Raw genomic sequence first — 22,928 nt, 5'->3', positions numbered from 1 at the left:
GTAATAAGAATTGTAATGCAAAAAAAAAAGTACATGTATAAAGACATGAATTGGCGTGAACATACTTTATACAAAGATATGAAAAACTGTGCTCTATACATGTAATAAGAATTGTAATACATTCTGCTGTCATGTATTTAAAAAAAAAAAGATACTGAAAATTGAAAGATTTAAGCTGTTCGCACGTATGTGCCCGTGTGGCCGCATACTGCAAAAGAATTAGGCCATTTTATATTCAGATACCTTCATTTATCTGGTTCCTATATTATGGTGGTTTGAACTAGTCATGTGGTGGCTGTGGGAGGGCATCACATAAAACAAAAGTTTTTATGTTAATAGAAAGCCAATGTTTATTTTTAAACAAGTTATTAGTGGCGGAAATTTTGTGAATTCTTGTTAAGTGGGATTTCTAAATAAAGGGTAACAATAACAGTTGGATGTAACATAATTATTTTGATTGAAAAATTTATATTTGAAATTCTCTGTTGTAGACACAGCAAATAGAAATATATTCTCTACTATAATGTGGTGAATCAGGTACTCTAAGCTTTGCCACTGCATTAAAATTGCCATCCTGTGATGTTCCTCCTCCTTCTCTTGGTTGCCTTCATTCTGCTGTCTTTACAGTGTATTTTTACTGTTACTAGATTGTACCTATTATGCTAATTCTCATTCATACCTTCTGATGATCACTTTCCTCCCCTGGAGATGTTTTTGTTTGCTTTTATATTATCAGTCATTCTCACATTTCTGCTGGGCTTGGGTGCCCAGAAGATTTCGATTTGGGGTTTTTGTTTTGATTTTTTGCAGTGCTGGGGATCAAACCCAGGGCTTCATGCATGCTAGGCAAATGCTTGACCACTAAACTATACCCTCAGCTCAGGATTTAGATTTGGAATGGAAGTTTTATTGTATAACAAGTTGTATTCTTTTTTTTTTTTTTTTCCTTCTCAGTACAGGGTATTGAACCCAGTTGTGCTATGAGCCACATCCCTAGCCCTCAGCTAAGTTGCTCAGACTGGCCTAGAACTTGCAATCTCCCTGCTTCAGTCTCTAGAGTTGCTGGGACTACAGTTGTGCCCTACTGCACCCAGCTAGAAATACATTCTTTTATTTGATGATTTTCTTTCTTTGACATTTTGGTTATTGCTCTGTGTTTCTTTCTTTGACACTTCCATTATTGCTCTTGGTGGTGCCTGTTCTTTTAGATGGAGATGGCAAACTTTTTCTGTAAAGGTACAGATAATAAATAAGTTAGGCTTTGGAGGTTATTATCTCAGTTATAATTCAGCTATTGTACTGTGTGATAACAGATAATATATAAATGAATGGGTCTGTCTTCCAGTAAAATTTTATTTGGAAAAGCAGGTGCTAGGCAGGAGTTGACTAGTGGGTATTTGTTGACATTTTCTTTAGGTGGATTTGTGCTGTTCTGGAATCACTGAGGATCCTACATGTCTGAACTGAATAGGAATTTGAGTATTTTTCTGTCAGCTCCAATTATAGCATTTAATATTTTAATGTTGTTTTTGTTGTAGATGTAATAAACCTATTGTTGAAGAGAGGAATGTGCATAATGTAGTTTTATTAACCTTTTCACTTTAATTTGGCTTGTTTTAGACGTCTGAAAAGGAAATAATAAGTAAGGAACAAGGTAATGTGAAGGCAGAGGGGGCCTCTGATGTTGTTCTTTACAAAATCGACGTTCCTGCCAATAGATATGATCTCCTGTGTCTGGAAGGATTGGTTCGAGGGCTTCAGGTCTTCAAAGAAAGGTAAAGAAATATATTCGTTAGGGTTCAGTGCCTCTTCTCCCTTTTATTCCCAAATTATTGTCAGCAGTTGTGTTTAAATCTCAAGAAACAATGTCTGAATACTTAGCTGTAGGTCAGCATAAAAGGAAGATTGAAGGATCAGATTCATGGAGATTGTAGCCATTTTAAAATTTACCTGAGTCATTGAATACTCATTTTGGAAATGCATTTGAAAATTGGGGCTAATGACTTTATAGCTTCTTAAAAAACTCCATAGGTTTGTGTGGTATACCCTACTAAATAATCTTTTTGGAAGGGGTAGTTCCTTGGATTTGCTAACATTTGGGAGGAAAAGTAGAGATGGCTGTTCATTATGTATCCTTTTGCCTTAAGAATTCTTAGGAAGCTCAGGAGTAGAACATCCTAACTGGAAAACCTTGATGGTTTATGATATGTATATGATTGGTATCTCGAGTTTCAATCTCCTAATCTATAATGAATAGGATTTATTTATTTATACCATGGATTGAACCCAGGGGTGCTCAACCACTGAGCCACACCTTGATTGCCTTCATTCTGCTGCCTTTACAGTATATTTATATATTTACCTCGCCCTTTCTAGATTTTATTTTGAGACATGGTCTCACTAAATTGCTTAGGGCCTCACTAAATTGCGGAGGCTGGCTTTGAACTCACTATCTTCCTGCCACAACCTCCCAAGATGCTGGGATTACAGGTGTGAACCATCACATCTTGCTGAAGAAGACTTTTAAGGCCCTTTCTAATTCTGCATGTAACACTTAATTGAGTGTAATGAACATATAAAGTGAAAAGGGTAGAAGAAGTAGCTCTCAAAAGTAATTATTTTTGGTTTTGATTACTTATACATAATCCATGAGTAACAAAAGAATAAGAGCTAGCTGTTGGGCTAGATTCTGAAACTATCATTGGGTGAACAATGGCTTTTTGTGAAATGATAATGATTGGTCATTTGATTAAGGTGGTTACATTTTTGGGGTTGAATAAATTGGTTCCATGCATGACAATCATATGCTTACATTTTAGGATATAAGGATAAAGGATAACCTTTCAGAGTGTTTCCCAACACATTGATCAGAGTCTGCATTTTTACTAGGCAACTCGTGTGCTTTTATTTTGTTTTGTTTTTTTGGTGGGGGATACTGGGGATTGAACTCAGGGGCACTTGGCCATTGAGCCACATCCCCAACCCTATTTTGTATTTTATTTAGAGACAGGGTCTCACCAAGTTGCTTAGCACCTTGTTGTTGTTGAGGCTGGCTTTGAACTCCCAAGCCTCCTGCCTCTGCCCCTGAGCCATTGGGTGCCTGGCTCTTATGCTTTTTTTATGAGACAAAATTAGGAACAACTTAAGACCTTTGCAACTTAAAGTATGGTCCATGGACCAGCAGCATCTGCATCATTGGGAGCTTGTTAGAAATGCAGATTCTTAGCTTCTATCCAAGATCCACTGAATCAAGTTCTGAGGTTTAACATACTCTTCAGTTGACTATATACACGTTGAAGGTTGAGAAGCACTGCCTTAAAACAGTAGTTTGTAATCTCCAATGGGAAAAATTATCTAGAAATGCTTTCAAAATGCACCAGTTACCCAAACTTTGTTTTGACTGTTCTGATTCAGTAGGTCTAAATAGACCCAGGGACTCTGTATTTTTAATAAGCTCCGTTTTTTTTTTCTTTGAGGCTTAGAATCTCATGATTGTGGTAAAAAAATAACTAGTCCCTTTAACAGTTGCTCTGTTAATGGTTTTATAGCCTTTGCTGGAACTCTAGTGATAGAAACTTGTTACTATTAGGCATCCAGAGACCTTTTTGAATAACCTAAAGTGTTAGAAAGTTTGTTAGTTTTTGTTTTCTTTTTTTCCTTTTTTAGTTTTTGCTTTCCTATTTTTAATATTTAACTGCTATAATTCATCTCCTCATTGCCTTAATTCTTTTGATTTTTGTAAACATTCTTTTTACTTAAAGCAAAGAATGTTATCAATTCATCAGATGTTTTCACTAATTACGAATAACTTTGTTTTATTATTAATTTTAGGATAAAAGCTCCAATATATAAACGGGTAATGCCTAATGGAGAAATTCAAAAACTGGTTGTCACAGAAGAGGTAATAAGAAGAAATTAATATTTTCCCTTTCAAAAGAATCTCTTCTGTGTGTATAAGGTGGGGAAGACAAAGAAACAAATCTGATCCTTCTGTCAAATGTGATTTTATGTGATCATATGTTTTTAGCCTATAGCTCTTTAAAAAAAATAATCAACTTATTACCAAGAAACAAAAGAAAACAAAGTACCTGTTTCCCATAAATGGTTTTGGAAAATGTCCAAATGCTTATATGAAACACATTTGAGGGCTAGTGTTGCTGTTCAGTGGTAGAGTGCTTGCTTATTAGCATGCACAAGGCTCAGGGTTTGATGCCCAGCACTGCAATCAATCAATAAACATTTGAGATATATTTAAATTATGATGTGTTACAAAAATTTTAAAGATAAAATGTGGGAGGTTTATCTTGGTAAAAATATAAACTTTGAGCAGTTTATTTTTATTTTCTATTTATTTGTTTGTTTATTTATTTTGTTACTGGGTGTTGAATCCAGGAATGCCTAACCACTGAATCATGTCTTCAGCCCTTTTTATTTTGAGTCAGGGTCTTGCCAAGTTGCTTAGGGCCTCTTTGCTTAGTTGCTGAGGTTGACCTTGAACTTGTGATCTTCCTGCCTCAGCCTCCTGAGTTCCTGGAATTTTAGACATGTGTCACCATGCCTAGCTGAGCAAATTATTTTTAAAAATTAGTTTTTTCTCAATTATTTAGTAAGTTTTTAAAATCTCACTAAAATGTAAATTCTGTGAGGTTAGTGATTTTGTCTCTTGCTTACCACTTTATTTTGCTCCTATTAATTGGTAAATGAATATACTTATTGGAGTATGCAGTTACCTGGCACTGTTAGGAGTATGCAGTTACCTTTCTATTATAAGATTATTACAAAGAAAAGCCTGAGTATTTACTATCTCTTGGTATTTTTAATTGCAGACAGCTAAAATACGCCCTTTTGCAGTCGCAGCAGTTCTCCGGAATATTAAGTTTACTAAAGATCAATATGACAGCTTCATTGAACTTCAAGAGAAATTACATCAGAATATTTGCAGGTTTCTTGTTTTGTCTTATTTCCTCCTTGCTTTTTCCTCTGTTCTGCTCCTCTCCTTCCCATTCCTTTCTGTCTCCCTTTTTCCTATTGTTCCTTTTACCTTTCCTCCCTCTGTCCATTTCCTTTTCTTCCTCTTGCATTTTTAAATAATGGTATATGAGAGCTTACCTTTGCTTTCCGAGATAGATATTTGTTACTGTTTGTAAATGATACATGCATGGAGAAATAGTCAGTAAATTTTGAGAAGAATTATCTAGTCATGGACATTTTCTTGTTTTGTCATTGAAATCATTAATAGATTATACTGCTAAGTATTAGCTGTGGTAAACTATGGGTTAGCTTTTTTTGTCTTTTAAATGAGGTGATTTTTTTTTCTCTTTGTTAATTTGTTCTTTTTAGATATATATGACAGTAGAGTGTATTTTGACATACACTCAGTATAACTTATTCTAATTAGCCTCCTGTTCTTGTGGTTGTTCAGATGTGGAGTTTCACTGGTATTGTATTCATATATGAACATAGAAAAATTGTGTTCAATTCATTCCACTTTTTTATTTGGTGTAGCATTTTAAAAATGGAAAAAAAAGAATTTTACTTGATCTCACTTTTTGAATATATATAATCATGAATTAACAGATAAAATTTGAGTTTAGGACTCAGGGTATAACTCAGTTGTATAATGTGTGCCTAGCATGTGCAAGACCCTGGGTTCAATTAATTAAATGATTAAAAAACTTGTATAAATGACTTAATTTTACTTTTTCTATCTCTACATTAGTATACATCATTTCCTGCACAACTTTCTTTGATTCAGTGATATTTAAACCCATTAGGTCTAGGAAAATAAGAATGGGAGTATTTGAAGTAATGTCAGTATTTCAAAAATCCTAATGAAAACTGTATATTTACTGATGATGAGAAGCCCCAGACTTGAGCTAACATATGAAGTCTATTTGTGTTAGTCCTGAATAAGTTATATCATGTTGATCTAAAGATGTGTTGACAGTTACATATGCTTTTAGATTATGTCTTTGTAGGTGAGATGAATGTCTTACAGGCAGCTTATTGCTGGGTCTTGTTTGTCTAATCAGCCAGTCTGTGTTTTTTAATTGGAGAATTAAGACCATTTACATTTAGGGTTATTATTGAAAGGTATGTAGTTGTCTCTCTCATTTTGTTGATGTTCTTCAGGTTTGATTTTCTTCCTGTTTTATCTTTCAGGTTTGATGGTTTGCTCCTTTGATAATGTTTGATTTTTTTCCTGTTTTTCTTTTGTGTGTCTAATTTTCTAGTGAGACTTATTTTTTCCTGTGCCCTAGTGACTGTGTTAATTGTTCTTCTCTAGGATCTAGGATGCCCTTGAGTATCTTCTGTAATGCTGGTCTCATGGTCATGCTGCTCTAGCAGTTTTAACTTATCTTGGAAGGTCTTTTTCTCCTCTTATTCATCACTGTATTCCCTCCTGGCCTTTAGAGTTTCTGCTGCCAGGTCTGCTGCTGTTCTAATGGGTTTACCTTTAAATGTGACCTTGTGTTTCTGTCTTGCAGCTTTTAATATTCTGTCTTTGTTCTGTACTTTTGGCAGTTTAACTATATTGTCACCGAGAAGTTCTCTTCTGGTCAGGTCTATTTGGGGTTCTAAATGTGTCTAGTATCTGGAAGTCTTTTATGATTAATTTTTACTATTGTATCAATAAATAGGTTTCCTCAGTTCTCAGCATGTGGCTTTTCTCCCTCTAGTATGTGATCATTCAGATATTTGGTCTTTTTTTTTTTAAAGAAATTTTTAAAATTTGTCAATGAATCATTTATTTTATTTATTTATATGTGGTGCTGAGGATCGAACCCAGGCCTCACACATATCAGGCAAGTGCTCCACCATTGAGCCACAATTCCAGCCCCAGATATTTGATCTTTTAATGGTATCCCAGAGATCCTATGTGTTCTCTTCCTTCTTTTCTTTTCCCTCCCTCCCTCCTTCACCCCTCCCTCCCTCCTCTCTTCCTTTCTTCCTGTTTCAGTGTATTATTTGGGCAGAGTTGCGTTCAAGCTCTGATAGTCTTTTGTCTACTTCATCTAGTCTATTGAGGTTTTTACTGAAATTTTTTTAATCTAACTTACTGAACTTTCATTTTCAAGATTTGTTTGATTCCTTTTCAAAGTCTGTGTCCCCTTATTAATGTGCTTATTTATGCTCTGCCTTGTTTTCTTTAATTCAGCTGATTATTTTTATTCTTTTGGATTGCATTGAACTTTAAGAAAACCATTTGTTTGAATTCTTTTTGAACTCTTTGTTTAACTTTCCATTCACTTTGATGACCTCTTTTGTGGGTGGGGATTGAGCCCAGGGGTGCTTTACCACTGAGCTACCTCCCTAGCTTTTATTTTTAGAGATAGGGTCTTGCTGAATTGCATAGGGCCTTGCTAAGTTGCTGACGCTGACCTCCAAATTGTCATCTTGCCTCAACCTCTCAAGTCACTGGGATCACAGTCATGGGCCACTGTGCCTGGATCACTTTGATATCTTTGGCATCTGTTATTAGGTAGTTTTGATCTTCAGGAGGTGTCACATAATTTGTTTCTTTTTTGCATTTTTGTGTTTCTATGTGGAGATTTATGCCTCTGTTAGGATGGGTATATTTTCTACTTTTATGTGAGAGCTTTTTTCTGAATAAGTATCCTGGGATATCTTTTTGTTGTGTAGTGTAGAGTTTAATTCCAACTGGGAATTCCTTGGGATTTCTGTAGGATGTATTTTGTTGGAGCCTGAGAACGTGCTTTCTGTGTAGGTCTTATGAGATGGGACGCTCTGGTACTTAAGATGGGTGTGGTGTAAACAGCAGAGTATGTAGGGTGTACATTCTGGTTATTCCATGGGAATGGACACCTCTCTCAGGTGTTGGGGTTTTCCTTGGGCTCTGTTGATATTGGCTGTTTCTTGAAAGCAGTTCTACTACTGGCTATTCCAATTACAGTGATAGGCCTGGGATTTTATACTCTGTGCAGACATTGGTATAATCCCATTTGTTTCTCAGGGAGAGTCAGGGGCCAGGGTCAAAGCTCCCCACTGTGGCACTTACCTCTAGTCTTGTCAACAGTAGGGTGTGGGAGTGATGGATGCAGTTCCTTGTAGATAGTGCCCAGAACAGTTGTGCTGTTTCTCCCTGCTGTTGCTATGGGGCGAGCGTCTAGTAGCAGGACTTCAGACACCCTCCTCTTGTCATGCATGCTTGGGGGATATTGTCTGGGGACTTTTATTCTCCTGTTATTTACATTGAAGTATCTTAGAAGGTTTGAATGGGGCTAGTTAATATTTTTAACTGGGCTGGGTATATAGCTCAGCAGCCTAGACCCCACCCAGGGGGATTTGATTCCCAGGCCCAATCTTTAGCACCATAAAAAAAAGGAAAAGAAGAAAAACAGACAAAGAAATAAAGTGGAAGCAACAATAACACCATGAACAAGGGGATAGATGGGGAAAAATAATATAGCCATAAGATAATATTTTAGAAAAATAATAAAAGAAAAAATGGCAGAAATAAAAAATGAGAAAAGGAGGACAAAGGATAGAAAAAGAATATTTTTAAAAGGAGAAAAGACATAAAAAACACAAAAAAAATAGCAACAACAACAAAAATTTAAAAAATAAAATTTTTTTTTTCCTCTGCCAGGGTGCTTGAATGAGCAGGAAAGAGTGAGTATTTGTAGTCTGTGATGATTGAGGTTTCTTTCTGTGTCTTCTTGGGCTCTATGCCTCTTGGACAGAGTAAAGGCTGGGGGTTGTTCACTCCTCCTCTTCTTTCTTTTTTGGTGCTTCTCAGTTGATTACAGGAGTTTGTTGAATGTCTCTCAGCTGCTTTGCATGGTACAGTGAGGAAGAGCAGATCATAGAGCTCCCAGGTGAAGATTCTCTCTGGGCCTGTTTTGGTTGAGATCAGGGTAGATGTCATTCCCATGGTGTGTCAAGGAAGTAGCACAGCATATGAAACTCCTTCAAGATTGTCTCCAGAGGTGTTTGTGCACAGAATGGGGTAACACCAACTCTGTGGCGTGAGGCTGTATGTCCCCAAAGGTGGAGAGAGGCCATGGAGTCTGAAAACATCTGCAGGGGGCTGGAGTTGGAGCAAGTATGGCAGCAGGTTCCATCTGATCTGCCCATGATTCCAGTGTTGCCTCTTCTGTGTCCTGTGTGCCATCACACATGCCTGCTCACTTCCCCAGACTCTGGCAGTTGGGTTATCAAGCCACAAATTCCAAAAGCAGGTGCTTCCTGTATTCCCACGTGCTGCAGTCAGTGATAGAACTCTTGTCAAGTTTGTGTCAGTCTCTGACTAAACTGACTGCTGCTCACTCAGCAGTGCCATGATAGTACTCAGGGGTCTCAGAGACAGGAAAGTGCAGGGGCCTTTCACTCCTAAAGTAGTAGTAAGCTCAGACAATAGGGCTCTTCTCAACATGGTTTCCAGTTGCAACACTGTGAGAATATGCTTGGAAGTGCAGAGAACTCTAGAACCCATTCGCCATGGAAATCTTAGGACTGTTGTCTGTTTAGACTATATTTCTGCAAGTTGCTGAAAACTGTGCCATTGATGGTCACTGGAACTCTCCCTCTTTCATTTCCACTCCCACCAAGCAGGGCTTCCCTTTTCCTCTACTGTGTAGTTGGTACTGGGACATTCTCTATTTCGCTATCCACAGTCTCTAGGTTTCTCCAAGTCTGTCTGTCCACTATTGAACTCCAGTGTTTTCCCCATGATCATTTACCTCAAAAAGCAGCTGCATCCCAGTTGTTTCATTTCTATCTCATGGAGAAGCAGGCAAATGCTGGGTGCTCTTAATCTGCCACCTTGTGAAGTGAAACTCAACCTCTGTTCTATATAGTATTTCTCGAAGCCATCAGCATTCCTTAAGGAAAGAAGAGAACACATCCTAATAGTCCGGTGTGCTCGAGTCATTTCCTTTCAGTAAATCCTAATTAACCTCTTAGTTTTAGAAATTTGTGTTTTCCAAGGAATATATCCATTTCAGTGTATTGCCATAACGTTGTTCATAATGTTTTCTTACTATCCTTTTAGTATCTGTAGTGATCTCACCTCTTCTTCTTTTTTCCCCTACTTTGTCAGTGTGGCTAGAAGTTTAGCAATTTTATTGATCTTTTAAAGAACAAACTTTTGGTTTCATTGTTTTTTTTTTTTTTTCATTATTTTTTGCCTCTTTTCCTGTTTTTAATTGATCAAGCAGTGCTTTTTTCTATGACTGACAAGTCTCTACCTTCTTACCTTTGGATTTAGCAATTGTTAATTTATCTAAACTTTCTGAATCATGTGTATTTTATCATATGGTAGTTCTGTTTATTGTCTTCCATAAGCACGTAATTCATTGAGTAAAGTAACACTTTCTTTTTGCTTGCCTGCAGTTCTATTTAACCATAGTTTATAAAGTTGTAGTTGACCACTCTTGATCAAAATTTAATATTATACATTTTCTGTTGTAGTTATATTTGTAATAATTCATAAATACTCAAATATGTGTGCACATATGTGTTAAACTAATTTAAAGAAATCTTAACACAAGTTCTGGCCAAATTTCTCTTTTTGAATTAATTGACTATTAAAAAACTTAGACTTAAATTTGTGACCCTCCCTGTAAGATTTAGGCCTTTAGATTCTAATTTAGTTTTACATTTCCTAGCTTTGTTTTATATCCCTATTTCTGTTTTTTTCTTTTATATTTTGTAGCTTACTATAAATACCTAAAATTACCTTAAATTCTTTGTGGATAAATTACAAGATAATTGATATTAATAGCTTTTGAACTTTGTTACACATTTAACTTGAAATGTAATTCATAGCTTTAAAATCAAGTAATACAGCTCTGTGACAGAAAATTTAGGAAAATAGAGAAAGTTAAAAAAGAAAAGAAAAACCCACAATAACTAAGTAGCTTATTTTAATCCAATATGTAATTTATGTTTACTGGAGGACACCAAGAAGAAATCAGTTAAAGGAAGGTAAAGGGAATGCTGACTTTGAAGCTGTCCTAGTAACATAGCACTTGGGAAATCACAGTGACATGGAATTTGCTTCATATACTGAAGTGTGTTTTAAGTAGCTTTGTAATTTCTTAGTACTTGAAAAGGTGTAAGAATTTATTATAATCTACTAAAGATACCATATAATAGAAAGTGCTGTTTTAGGGAAATGTTTAAAATAAGTTTTTAAAATACATAGTGTTATTTTTAGAATTTCTGCTTTGAAATATTCAAATCTCTTTCCTTTTTTTTTCATTTCCTTTCCTTCTTCCTCTCAACATTTAGGAAAAGAGCATTGGTTGCCATTGGTACTCATGATTTGGACACTTTATCAGGCCCTTTCACCTACACTGCAAAGCGTCCTTCAGATATCAGATTCAAGCCTCTGAATAAGACTAAGGAGTATACAGCCTGTGAATTAATGAACATATACAAGGTAAATATTCTTTTTTATTGTGCAGTAGCTTTGAATAAATCATCGGATGCATTCAAAGTTGTCTTGAAGTTAGGGAAATGTAATAAATGCTTGGTAAAAAAGCAACAGTTTTGGGCTCTAATCCAGAGATACTGACTGATTTCCTCTGATTTAAAGTGGGGCCTAGATCATAATTTTGTTTGTTTACTTTTTTTAATTACTTTTTTAATCTGTGGGATGATTTTAATGTATTTGTAGAATTAAGAACCACTTAAATTGACTACCGTATTTTAATCTTCATATTTGTATAAAATTAAAACTCATGCAAATATAAGGAAAATAATATTTGGTAGGCAACTGGGAGGGATACTGTTATAAAGTGTCTGCCTCTCATTACTAACATTTTAGAGTCTGACAATGAACGTGAATTCTACTAACACTTTCAATTGCTAATAAATAAAAATAGTGCATATCAGTGAAGAGCTTTTTGTGATTTGGAATGTTTTAATGTTTTTCTGACTCCCCCCACTTATAAAATATCAGTGTATGCATTAATTATAATAATAGAAATTTTTAAAATTAACTTTGTTTGACTTGATTTTTTTTTCAGACTGACAACCACCTTAAACATTACTTGCATATCATTGAAAATAAACCTCTGTACCCAGTTATCTATGATAGCAATGGTGTCGTCCTTTCAATGCCTCCAATCATCAATGGTGAGTTCCTTCATGAGCATCATGAATTATTGCTGTTTCTTCTTATTCTTTAGCATTTTTGTAGATTCTCAGTAACTTGGCTGATCAAATCAAACGACTCAATCTGATAGTCTCAGGTCTTTTGTTGATTTTATTCTAATAGTTCTTTTCATTATTCAATAATATTTTACTAATGATTTTTATATAATTTATAAATTTGTAAATATTTATAAATGTATGAGTACTTGTAAACATTTATACACTTATAATTATTTATACACTCATAAATATTTACTGATAACAGTTTCTGGATTTTGTTGTATTCTTCCGAAGGATGTTGATATTTTAGTTTTAGTAGTCATTCACTTGGTTAAACTCAGAAGTCACACTCTGTCTTGCCTACAGTTTTTTAGTTAAACTACAACTTTTAATCTAAGTTCTACACTCAATTTCTTTTTGAAGGCTTTTTTTATGAGGCAGTTTGAATGTGTTTGCAGAATTTAATGTCTAAGCCATGGATGTTTGACTTTTTGGAGGTGAGAAAGAGGTTTAGCTAATTCACCGTGAGAAGGAAAATCCTCTTCTTGAGATCTTGAACTTTAGCAGTTACAGTGGTTACATGGGCCTCAGAGTTAACCACCCAGAGCTTAGCTTTGCTATTTGCTAGCTAATGATGATCATGGCAAGTTGCTTAATCTCTCTAAATTTTAGTTGTCTTGTCTGAAGTTAGGTCATAGGTTGTGGTAAAGATTAGATAACAGTCTCAATAAAGGTTTGTTATTATTTTATTGTATTCTCCAACTTGCCATGAAAGTTTAAAATAAAAGTTGTATATCCCCTTATCTCTAAGGTGTTAATTTATATTTTTTTCTAAATTTAAAATGTAGCTTCTATTTTGATGAGCTTTGTAATACAGTTATGTTTTTTAAAATGGTTGTTTTGTTATTGTTTTATGTTCATTGCAGGGAATCATTCCAAAATAACAGTAAATACTAGAAATGTATTTATTGAATGCACAGGAACTGACTTTACTAAGGTAAATAAAACTTCTAATTTTTTTTTTTTTTTTTCCCAATACTGAGCATTGAATCAGGAACACTTGACCACTGAGCTGCATTCCCAGCCTATTTTAGTTTTTATTTTGAGACAGTCTTGCTAAGTTGCCATGTCTGGCCTTGATTTTTTGATCCACTAACCTGAGCCTCCCAAGTTTCTGGGCTTACAGGTGTGCCCCACCACACCCAGCTAAAATTTCTAATTTTATACCATCAAATAGAATAGATTTTACTTTTAAATCAAGTTGTATGGTAGAAATTAAGATATTTTAAGACATATTTATTTCATGTTTAGAAAAGTAGAATATTAAATCAGTGTAAATTCTGTATGTTGTTTATGGTGTTTTCATTTGACAAATTTTTTTTGCTTTTTTTTGGTACCAGGAATTGAACTTAGGGGTGCTTAACCACTGAGCTACATCCTGAGCCCTTTTTTATATTTTATTTAGAGACAGGATCTCGACGAGTTGCTTAGGGCCTTGATAAGTTGCTGAGGCTGGCTTTGTTTTGTCTTTTAAAATTTTAAAAATTTCTTAAAAAATTTTTTTTTTAGTTGTGGATGGACACAATATCTTTATTTTCATTTATTTATTTTTATGGGTGCTGAGGATCGAACCCATGCCTTACACATGCTAGGAAATTGTTCCACCCCTGAGCTATTGCCTCAGCCTTCCCAGCTGCTGGGATTGCAGGTGTATGCCACGCTGCCTGGCTGACAACGTTTAATGAACGCTTAATGTCTTCTCAGTGCCAGGGATTTTTAATGAGCACTTAATGTGTTTTCAGTGCCAGGGATTTAAGAATGGTTACATGTTTTTTGACTTCAAATAACTTGTCTAATGGGAGAATCTGCCATATACATGACAATAAAAAAGAGACTAGAATAAGTACCATAACAAGACCAGTAAAAACCATTTATCTTAGTTGGTTTCATTTAAATGCTGAATGATTTCCTATCTTTGTGTACTTGAAAGTTTTCTGTAAAGAAGTTTTAAATTAATAAAGGGTTTATGCATATAAAAATATCTAGAAGATGTAGTTTACCAGTTGTTCACTCACTTTTATTTGCTACCTACTTTGGATTATGTTGGAATGGATTACTATGAAAGCTTCCCGCCCCCCAAAACTGGGAATTAAACCCAAGTCATCACAAATGTTAGGCAAGTGCTCTACCATTGAGCTACATCCCTAGACCTTTTTATTTTTGAAACAGGTTCTCATTAAGTTGCCCAAGATGCCCTCAAACTTGCAATTTTCTTTCTTCAGCCTTCCAAGTAGCTGGGATTATAGGCGTGTGTCACCATTATTTGGGTGACATATATATCAGCATAGGGTGAGTTGTCAGTTGAGCAAATTCTGAAAGATAAACTAGAATAACAGAAGGCGGCTGGAGTATAAAGGTAGGGGAGATACCTGGTATTTGTGTGGGTCTTATAGGATTGTGGACATTTTAAGGTATTTCATTTGTAACATTTACCTGTCATATTTGCCTTCAGAAATATTGTCAGGATAATATAAGATTTAACTGTTAAAACATTTTTAAGCCTTTAAGTTATGCATTGACAGACCTTAGGTATTTTTTCTGAAACTTATATAATAATTAAATGTACATAAGAGCAATGCATACATTCCAATTAGGTTAGCATATTTTTTCCTACTTATTTTCAATTAAAAATTATTTAACAAGCTTGTGGTTCTTACTGAGCACCATCTTATGTGTATTAATGCATCTGATGCTCACAGTGACAAATGAGATAGGAATTTTTATTGTGTCCACTTAACAGATAAGAAAAGTGAGATGAAGTGAGGATAGCTTGTCTGAAGTCACACTGTCAGTCAGTGGTTGAGCCAGTATTCCAGCAGTCTGGTTTGAGAGACTTATGAAATTGAAAACATTTAATCCAGCAATTGGCCATTTATCTCTCTTGAACCTGGTGAACCAAGGTTGGGAGTGGGGAACTAAATGATTTGTCTCGGTCATGGATTGTAACTCTCAAAGAGCTGCATAAATGCAGAGCACCTGAAGATAAGAATACCCTACTCATAAGTTTTTATTCCATTTTCTTTCTTGGAATGTAAATGTAAAGGTCCATTTTTATGTGATTGGGGACTAATTATTTTAAATATTCATTACCCCCTGAATGGAGAATATATAAATTACCATAATACTCTTTTTCTTTTGCAGGCAAAAATAGTTCTTGATATTATTGTCACCATGTTCAGTGAATATTGTGAAAATCAATTCATGTAAGTTCATTCAGCATCTTTATTGATGGCTTCTGTTTTGAAGTTGAGTCATTGGGCCTTGTGCTAAATATAATGATGAAAAATATAGTTCCTCTAACTAGAATATAGAATATGTTAAAAGAAATAAGAAATATGGCTAAGTAATGTAGAAAGCAAAAAGTGATAAATACTTGAGACGTTTTGGCGATGTTCTGGTATTTGTAAGGTCAAGTTACTATTGGCTGAAGCAATCTGGGGTGGTGTCTTGGAGGCATTGAAATTTAGACTGTATTTAGGGATTACTGAGTCTGAGAATGTCTAGGAGGAACAGCAAGAGGCACAACTAAACAAAGAGAAATATATGAGAGCAAAATATATATGCCATATATTTATCAGCAAAATTACTTTTTTCCAAAGTGTGTGTGTGTGTGTATGTATTTTTGTACAGGGAATTAAACCCAGGGATGCTTTACCACTGAGCTACATCTCTAGATCCCTGGCCCATTTTATTTTTTGATTTTGAGACAGGATCTTGCTAGGTTGCTTAGGAACTCCCTAAGTTGCCGAGGTGGGTCTGGAACTTGTGATCCTCCTGCTTCAGCCTCCTGATTCACTGGAATTACAGGCATGTACCTAGCTCAAAGCATATTTTTAATTAAAAAAAATTAAACCTATATGGCCTTTACTGTGTACGGTATTGATTATGATTCACAGTACATGTATAATTATAAAATGCATGACTGAAATTATATGGGCTGTATTAGTTGTGTTTGTTATTTTCTTTAACTCATTTTGCATTTCAGTGGTTTTATCAGTTAACTTTTGTCACGTAACACTACCCTGATGAAACCTGGGATACCAGATTAGCAGAAAGTCCATATAGGATGCATGCTTTGCACTACCAGGAAATAAATTTTGCAAGTGGACACTGCCTACAGGGACATGGGAGCCTTACGAAATGAAATGGTAGAATAATATATAGGAAGATTAGTTCACACAGTGTTAGAGTATGATAGATTGAGTGTATTGAGATTGGAGTTGTAGCTCAAATTAAAGATTGATTAACCATGTACATTGCTGGAATTCTGACACATTTTTTTCTTCTTAAGCATTTTATTTCTGACATTTGTTTTTTAGGGTTGAAGCAGCTGAGGTAGTTTTTCCTAATGGGAAGTCAAATACTTTTCCAGTAAGTATTTAAGAACTGATGGTGACCACAGTATAATGGCTCCAGAGTGCTTGTGTTCTGTTGATTTACCCATCCATCCATTCACCCACCCTCCTTCATGCCAGACACTTCACAATGACCCTGTGAGGATGTTTTTTGACTTCAAATAACTAGTCTAATTGGAGAGTGCGATTATTTATGCCTTTTCTAGAAGAAGATTCTGAGATCTTGAGATTTTAAATAGGTTGCCTATTAATACAGTGGTGGAGCTAGGACTTAAGATCAGACAGTGTGACATCAGATGCCAACATGCTGGGTTATACAATCACATTATAAGGCCATAATTTTTGTGATCTTATTAACTAGCTAACTTGGTAATTTATAGTCTCACCCCTTTAAGATTACTAAGCCCTGCAAATCTAATTAGTCTGTTCACACTTGAATTAACAGTTGCTGAAGGCCATCCCTGTAACTAATACATAATTCCAATTGTGTTAATGAGACTAATTCAGTAGCAAGTACAGCTATTGTCAGAACATAGAATATTAGTAAAAAATTTAAATTAGTTTTATTTTTATACTTCTTTCTGATGATACTGGGGATTCATCCCAGGGTCTTACGCATGCCAGGCAAATGCTCTGCTGCTGAGCTTATACCCTCAGCTCCTAAACTAGTATTATTCTTAATTGACTGGACTTACTTCCCCCCAAGATGGCTACATATAAAGATGGCTATTCTGAAACATGACAGTATCACAGTAAATTAGTTGTGGTTCTGACTCAGCGAGACCATTCTTTGATGAGCTTTTTTCTCTTTGGATTTTTTTTAGTTCCTTTGTCATTTATGAAGTGAATCAGAGCCTAAATAGTTAAATAGCTTTTAAAGTAAATTAAACTTGCCATGACCAAAACATCTCCCTCCCCAAAACATTAGGTTTAACAATGCATTTTATTCTAGAACATTTATTATTAGTCAAAATAACTGTATAATCATAGAATGCATAACTGAAATTACTTGGTCAATATCAAGGTTTTTTAAATTTTTAATTGATCTGGAATTTAGTAGTTATTATCAGTTAGCTTTTGTTGTATAACAAACTACGCTAAGACTTAGTGGCTTAAAATAACAGCCATTTACTTATCTCCTGATTCTCTTGGTCACTTCAATGGTTCTTTGTTTCTGGGCCAACTTAGCTGATCTCTGCTGAGCTTGCTCATATGGGTAGCCATGTGGCTGGTTAACTGATGGCAGGATGATCTGAAATGGCCTCACTCATATATCTGTTTCTTGTTGTGGGGTCAGGGTGTCAACTGTCCCTAATCATCATCCAGCTTGCTAGCTTGTTTTTTTCATGTTCACATGCTGCTGCTGATGGAAACCAGGGCCTTGTGTGTGCTAGCAAGCTCTGAGCTACACACACCCTCTACCCACACTTGGGCTTCTTAATATGATGGTGGGTTCCAGGGTTCCCAGCAACAAGAGAGCAAGCCCATCATGCTTTCAATCATGATGTCCTGTTGGCCATCACTGATGTGGTGGAGAAATAGATGCCATCTCCTAACTGTAGGATCTGTAGTGTCATGTTGCAAAACCATGGATGTAGAGAGATTAAGAATTTGTGATTATTTACCTCACTAGTAGTTGGAATTAACCACAGATAGCTTTTTAGATTGTTTTTTAAAATGTCTGATTTGGAGAAAGTTTCTCTTTAATATGAGGAATTGTCAAGTGTTACTAAAACTAAGTATATACTTTTGTGAAAGGGGAGAAATGTGTTTTAAAATTTGGTTTACTTTTCTCATTTGGATCATTTATTTATGTTAAGAGAGCTTTCATAAATTCGATGTCTTTCTGAAAAGGAGTACTACACTGGTGTTTGGCATTTGTTAATTTATTTTCTCCTAAACTTTGGTTAGAATAGCTCTCAGGTTGTCTTCTCAGAGGGGAAGGGTCCTCTAGAGGTTCACTGCCTCTTCTTCACATGAAGTAGCAAAATTTCACAAATACTTTGAAAGTTCTTTGCTAGGCTTTTAAATTTTTAGAAAAGAATAAAATTTGAAATAAGATAAGTGGTAGAGAGAAATGGTTAATGGCTAATGGTGAGAGCTTTGGAATTAGGATTTCTTAATTTGTTTATCAAGTCAAATTTATTTTTTAATTACTTTATACATACATTTATTCATTAAATATATACCAAATGCTTATTATCTTATAGGAATTTTTCTAAGCTCTGGGAATATAGCAGCAATTAGACTCAGCAGCTTAGTACTTGGGACCCAGTACTAGTTTTTCTCTAAAACTCACATTCCTTATCTGTAAAATAAGGATACTAACATTGAGGGGACTAAGAGATTATCAAAAGTATATCTTGAACTGTTAAGCTCACAGTAACTATTCAGTAAAGGTTTGTTATTACTGTTGTCATCTGAGTATCTTGACCAGTCTGTGCCACCCCAATTCTACTGTGCATTCAATTCACCTGGGAATCTTGATAGCCTGCAGTGTGGGCTATCAAGTTTAGTATGTGTAGTGTCATTGATGCTAGCTTGACCTGTGAAGAATGTAAGTCTGCCTTTCTCACAAGCACTCAGGTAATGCTGATACTCTCGCTTTGAAGACTGTATTTTGAGTAGCAAGGCTCTGGTGCATGGCCCTTGCTTGGATCAAAATAGGTTTTAAATATACAGCCTTTTTAATAGTGACGTTTATACTTTTAGAGTAATTTGGTGCTAAGAAATATTTGTTTCCAAAGTGTGGAAATCCCTGGATGGTAAATTATGTTCCATTTGAAGTATAGTAAGTATCAATTTATGAGATATTCCCACCCCTTTTATCTCCTCAAGCAGATTGATAGCCAAGACTTGGGGCATCATTGATTTTTCCCATGTGGGACATAGTAATAGAGAAATGTCTTAACATTCTTAGACTCAGTATGATGGATGGTACATTGCGACACTTGAATTATTCTTTTTTGGTCACACACACCTGCTTGCGAAGATGAGACTGAAAATCTTTATCAGGATTTATAAACATCTTGGAAATGATGTAATGCAGCTATGTTTTACTGTAGGGAATGTGGAATAAACATCTAAAGAGAAAAATGTTTGGCATAAGTAGTACAAATCATCTAGCAAGTAGAATGTTCATATAAGAATGTAATGTAGTAATTTGTTTTTCTGTAATAATTTTTAAAACATCAAGTTTATTTTCAATATGTGACTCTAAAGATACTTTCTTGGCAAGGTAATAAAGCTGCAACAACAACTAATTGAATTAGAAAGAGTCTAAAACTATATCCAGTGGGAAATGATTTAAGCTTTCAAACTCTTTTCTCTTTAAGGAACTGGCTTACCGAAAGGAGATAGTTAGAGCTGATCTTATTAACAAGAAAGTTGGAATCAGGTATGTTTTAAAAACTTCATTTATTTATTGTTGGAGAAAGCTTTGGAATTAGGCTCTCTCAATTTGTTTATCAAGTCATTAATTTATTCCTTTGTTACTTCATGTGTAACATGTACAAACTTCATACAAGGCTATTTAATTTTTCTGAAAGAATGCTTGGAGAGGATTTTGATATTGTTCAGAGTAAGTTAAAAAATGAGATGGCATCAGTTAGGATGTCTAAAGTCTAATAGGATTCAAAAAGAAAGTTATGGTTTCAGGTAGTAGTGTTATCTTAAGTCAAAATGTAAACATGTTTTACATAATCCAGAAAAGTTTATGGTTTGTACATTCCTTTTTCAGAGAAACTCCGGAAAATCTTGCCAAGCTCCTGACCAGGATGTATTTAAAGTCAGAAGTCATAGGTGATGGGAATCAGATTGAGATTGAAATCCCTCCAACCAGAGCTGACATTATCCATGCGTGTGATATTGTAGAAGATGCAGCTATTGCTTATGGATATAACAACATTCAGATGACTCTCCCGAAAACATACACCATAGCTAATCAAGTAAGATTGCACCCTTAAATAAACACTCCTTATTGTTAGAAACTGATTATTGAATGCCAGGAAGGCTTTGAGAAAAACAGAACATAAGAATTAAGCAGTATTTGGACATGCTTTGCTATGAGAAGCATTTGCTATGGAAAGGATACAAAACAGATGCCCAAATGATTAGAGTAAGTTGAAAACCTGTGATGACTAGTTCTTTGAAGAAAGACAGGTTTTGAGAATACAGCCCTTGTTGAATCAGACTAGGAGATTCATTTTCTCACTGTGGGCCTGAAGGCAGAATTGTGTGGGGGAGATGTGGGTGGGGGTGGGGACAGGGTGTAATCTATATAGATAGTGGGGTATTAATTGTGTGGGGATAGGGTGAGGGTTGTATGCTTTTAATGACATGTTCAATATAAATGTATTATTTTAAAAATGGAGATATTATTGAGGTGAAATAAAATGAATTTTTTTCTAGTTTCCTCTTAATAAGCTCACTGAACTTCTCAGACATGACATGGCAGCAGCTGGATTCACTGAAGCACTTACCTTTGCTCTGGTATGTCTTAAAACGTGCCTTTTCTGCTCAGCTGATTTTTTTTTATTTTGACTAAATTATTTGTTCTGTGATTCTGTAAATGAGTTTTTAAATCTAGACTGCTAAAATTTCCAGACTATAAAAGAATACCTTTGTTACTAGAGATTGTACAGTTAAAAGAATGTTGAGAGGTTTCTGTATATAATCATAGGAAAAACATAAAAGTCTAGAAATATTGCCTTAAGTGATAGATGACAAAATATTTTATAGTTTCATGTAAGTGTTGAGGGTTCATAATGAATTGTATAACCAAATTTATGAAGTTAGAATATTTGGTCTTAATTTGGTTGTGGCTGTGCCCACTAGATGCCGCCCTGGTTAAGAGCTTGTGGACTGTTCCACATTAAACCTATTTCTTTGTCTTTGAACATGTTCACAAACATTTGCTTTGAGTTGAAAAGCTGACATAAAAGGCCTAAATCAGGAAATGAATTTTATTACAAAATCAGAAGGAAATCTCCCTCCCTTACCAGATTGACCATTTAAAAGAATAAAATATGTATGCAATTTGTAGGCTTTTTTCCTGTTGCTGAGTATTTCTGTGGTACCTGTGGTGGAGTTTTTGAGCATTCAAGTTTCAGTTTAACCTTAGGGAGGAGCTACTTCTTAGTCCCCAACTTAGTCCCAGCCCTGAAATTCTCAGACTTTTAGAGTATTTCAGAGACTGTCTAGATTTTCTAGTTTAGGCCTTGATTTTTCTGAGTTAGTAGTCACTCCTTCAATAGTTGTTGAGCATGTGTCATGTGCTAGGCATTATGCCAGCAAGGAAGCCTGAAACTGAAAGAGGACCTAAGTACCTAACACATTTTCCACAACAGCACCACCGTGACTACAGTCCTAGCCTTTGGATTCCTAGAGCCATTACCATTGTCTCCTTCTGTGTACACTACTTTTATAGCAGGCACCATGCCATTCGCACACACATGTTCTAGTCATGAGCATCTACAATTTTATGTAAAGGGAAATATAAAATATAACACTGAGAAATGTACTTTTTATTTTTTTTAAAGTTTTTTAAATATTTATTTTTTAGTTATAGTTGGACACAATACCTTTATTTCACTTATTTAGTTTTATGTAGTGCTGAGGATCAAACCCAGGGCCTCGTGTGTTCGAGGCAAGCGCTCTACCGCTGAGCCACAACCCCAACCCCATATTTAAAAAAAATTTTTAATTTGTTCTTTTTAGTTATACATGACAGTAAAATATATTTTGATATATATACATGGAGTATAACTTCCCATTCTTGTGGTTGTACATGATATGGAGTAACATTGGTCATGTGCTCATATATGAACATAGTAAAGTTATGTCTGATTCATTCTCCTGTCTTTCCTGTTCCCATCCCCTTCCCTTCCTTTCATTCCCCTTTGTCTAATTCAGTGAACTTTTATTCTTCCCTTCTCCCCATTTTTTAAATATGTAAGTGGCATAGGAATCAACAAATTCTCTTTTTGATGGATTTGAACTTCACAGATCCCATTGAGTAAACCATGACAGTTCTCCTCCCTACTTTTAATCCTGTTTTCCTTCCCAGATCTAATTGCTGTTAGAATTCTGGCATTAGTTTTCCCTGCCCTTCTATGTTAGTGGTACATTCTGATGTAATTATGTAGCTTGGAGTATCTTTGGAAGAACACATAAGCTGAGTTCCACAAATAACTGCAGGGAATGTTTACCCTATGCTAAGGCTCTATGTACAAAATTCCGTTTCTTTTCTCTCAGCCTTGTGTAGTAGGCCTTTCTGTCTTCCACAGTACTTAATTTGAGAGTCACTCATCCCACTCCCTGTTGTCAGTTGACTGTGGACCAGATTCCAGCCCAGGCCTGTTTTTTCATCCAAATCTAGTGACTGAATTG

At 35.3% G+C, this 22,928-nt stretch overlaps 1 protein-coding gene across 1 annotated transcript in view; it reads left to right on the top strand.

Moving 5' to 3' along the window:
• The window catches only part of Farsb (phenylalanyl-tRNA synthetase subunit beta), a 71,871-nt gene that overhangs the window by 10,337 nt on the left and 38,606 nt on the right, over nt 1–22,928 (top strand). The window contains exons 3-13 of the mRNA XM_015481453.2: nt 1,621–1,775; nt 3,832–3,901; nt 4,827–4,942; nt 11,257–11,407; nt 11,997–12,105; nt 13,050–13,120; nt 15,325–15,386; nt 16,503–16,554; nt 19,874–19,935; nt 20,278–20,485; nt 20,949–21,029. Coding sequence (XP_015336939.1) covers nt 1,621–1,775; nt 3,832–3,901; nt 4,827–4,942; nt 11,257–11,407; nt 11,997–12,105; nt 13,050–13,120; nt 15,325–15,386; nt 16,503–16,554; nt 19,874–19,935; nt 20,278–20,485; nt 20,949–21,029 — 1,137 coding nt within the window. The remainder of the gene's footprint in view (nt 1–1,620; nt 1,776–3,831; nt 3,902–4,826; nt 4,943–11,256; nt 11,408–11,996; nt 12,106–13,049; nt 13,121–15,324; nt 15,387–16,502; nt 16,555–19,873; nt 19,936–20,277; nt 20,486–20,948; nt 21,030–22,928) is intronic.

Source organism: Marmota marmota, unplaced genomic scaffold (assembly GCF_001458135.2).
Source record: "Marmota marmota marmota unplaced genomic scaffold, marMar, whole genome shotgun sequence".
Taxonomy (NCBI): domain Eukaryota; kingdom Metazoa; phylum Chordata; class Mammalia; order Rodentia; family Sciuridae; genus Marmota; species Marmota marmota.
Note: the sequence above shows the minus strand (reverse complement) of the source record. Positions and strands in the feature narration are given on the sequence as shown.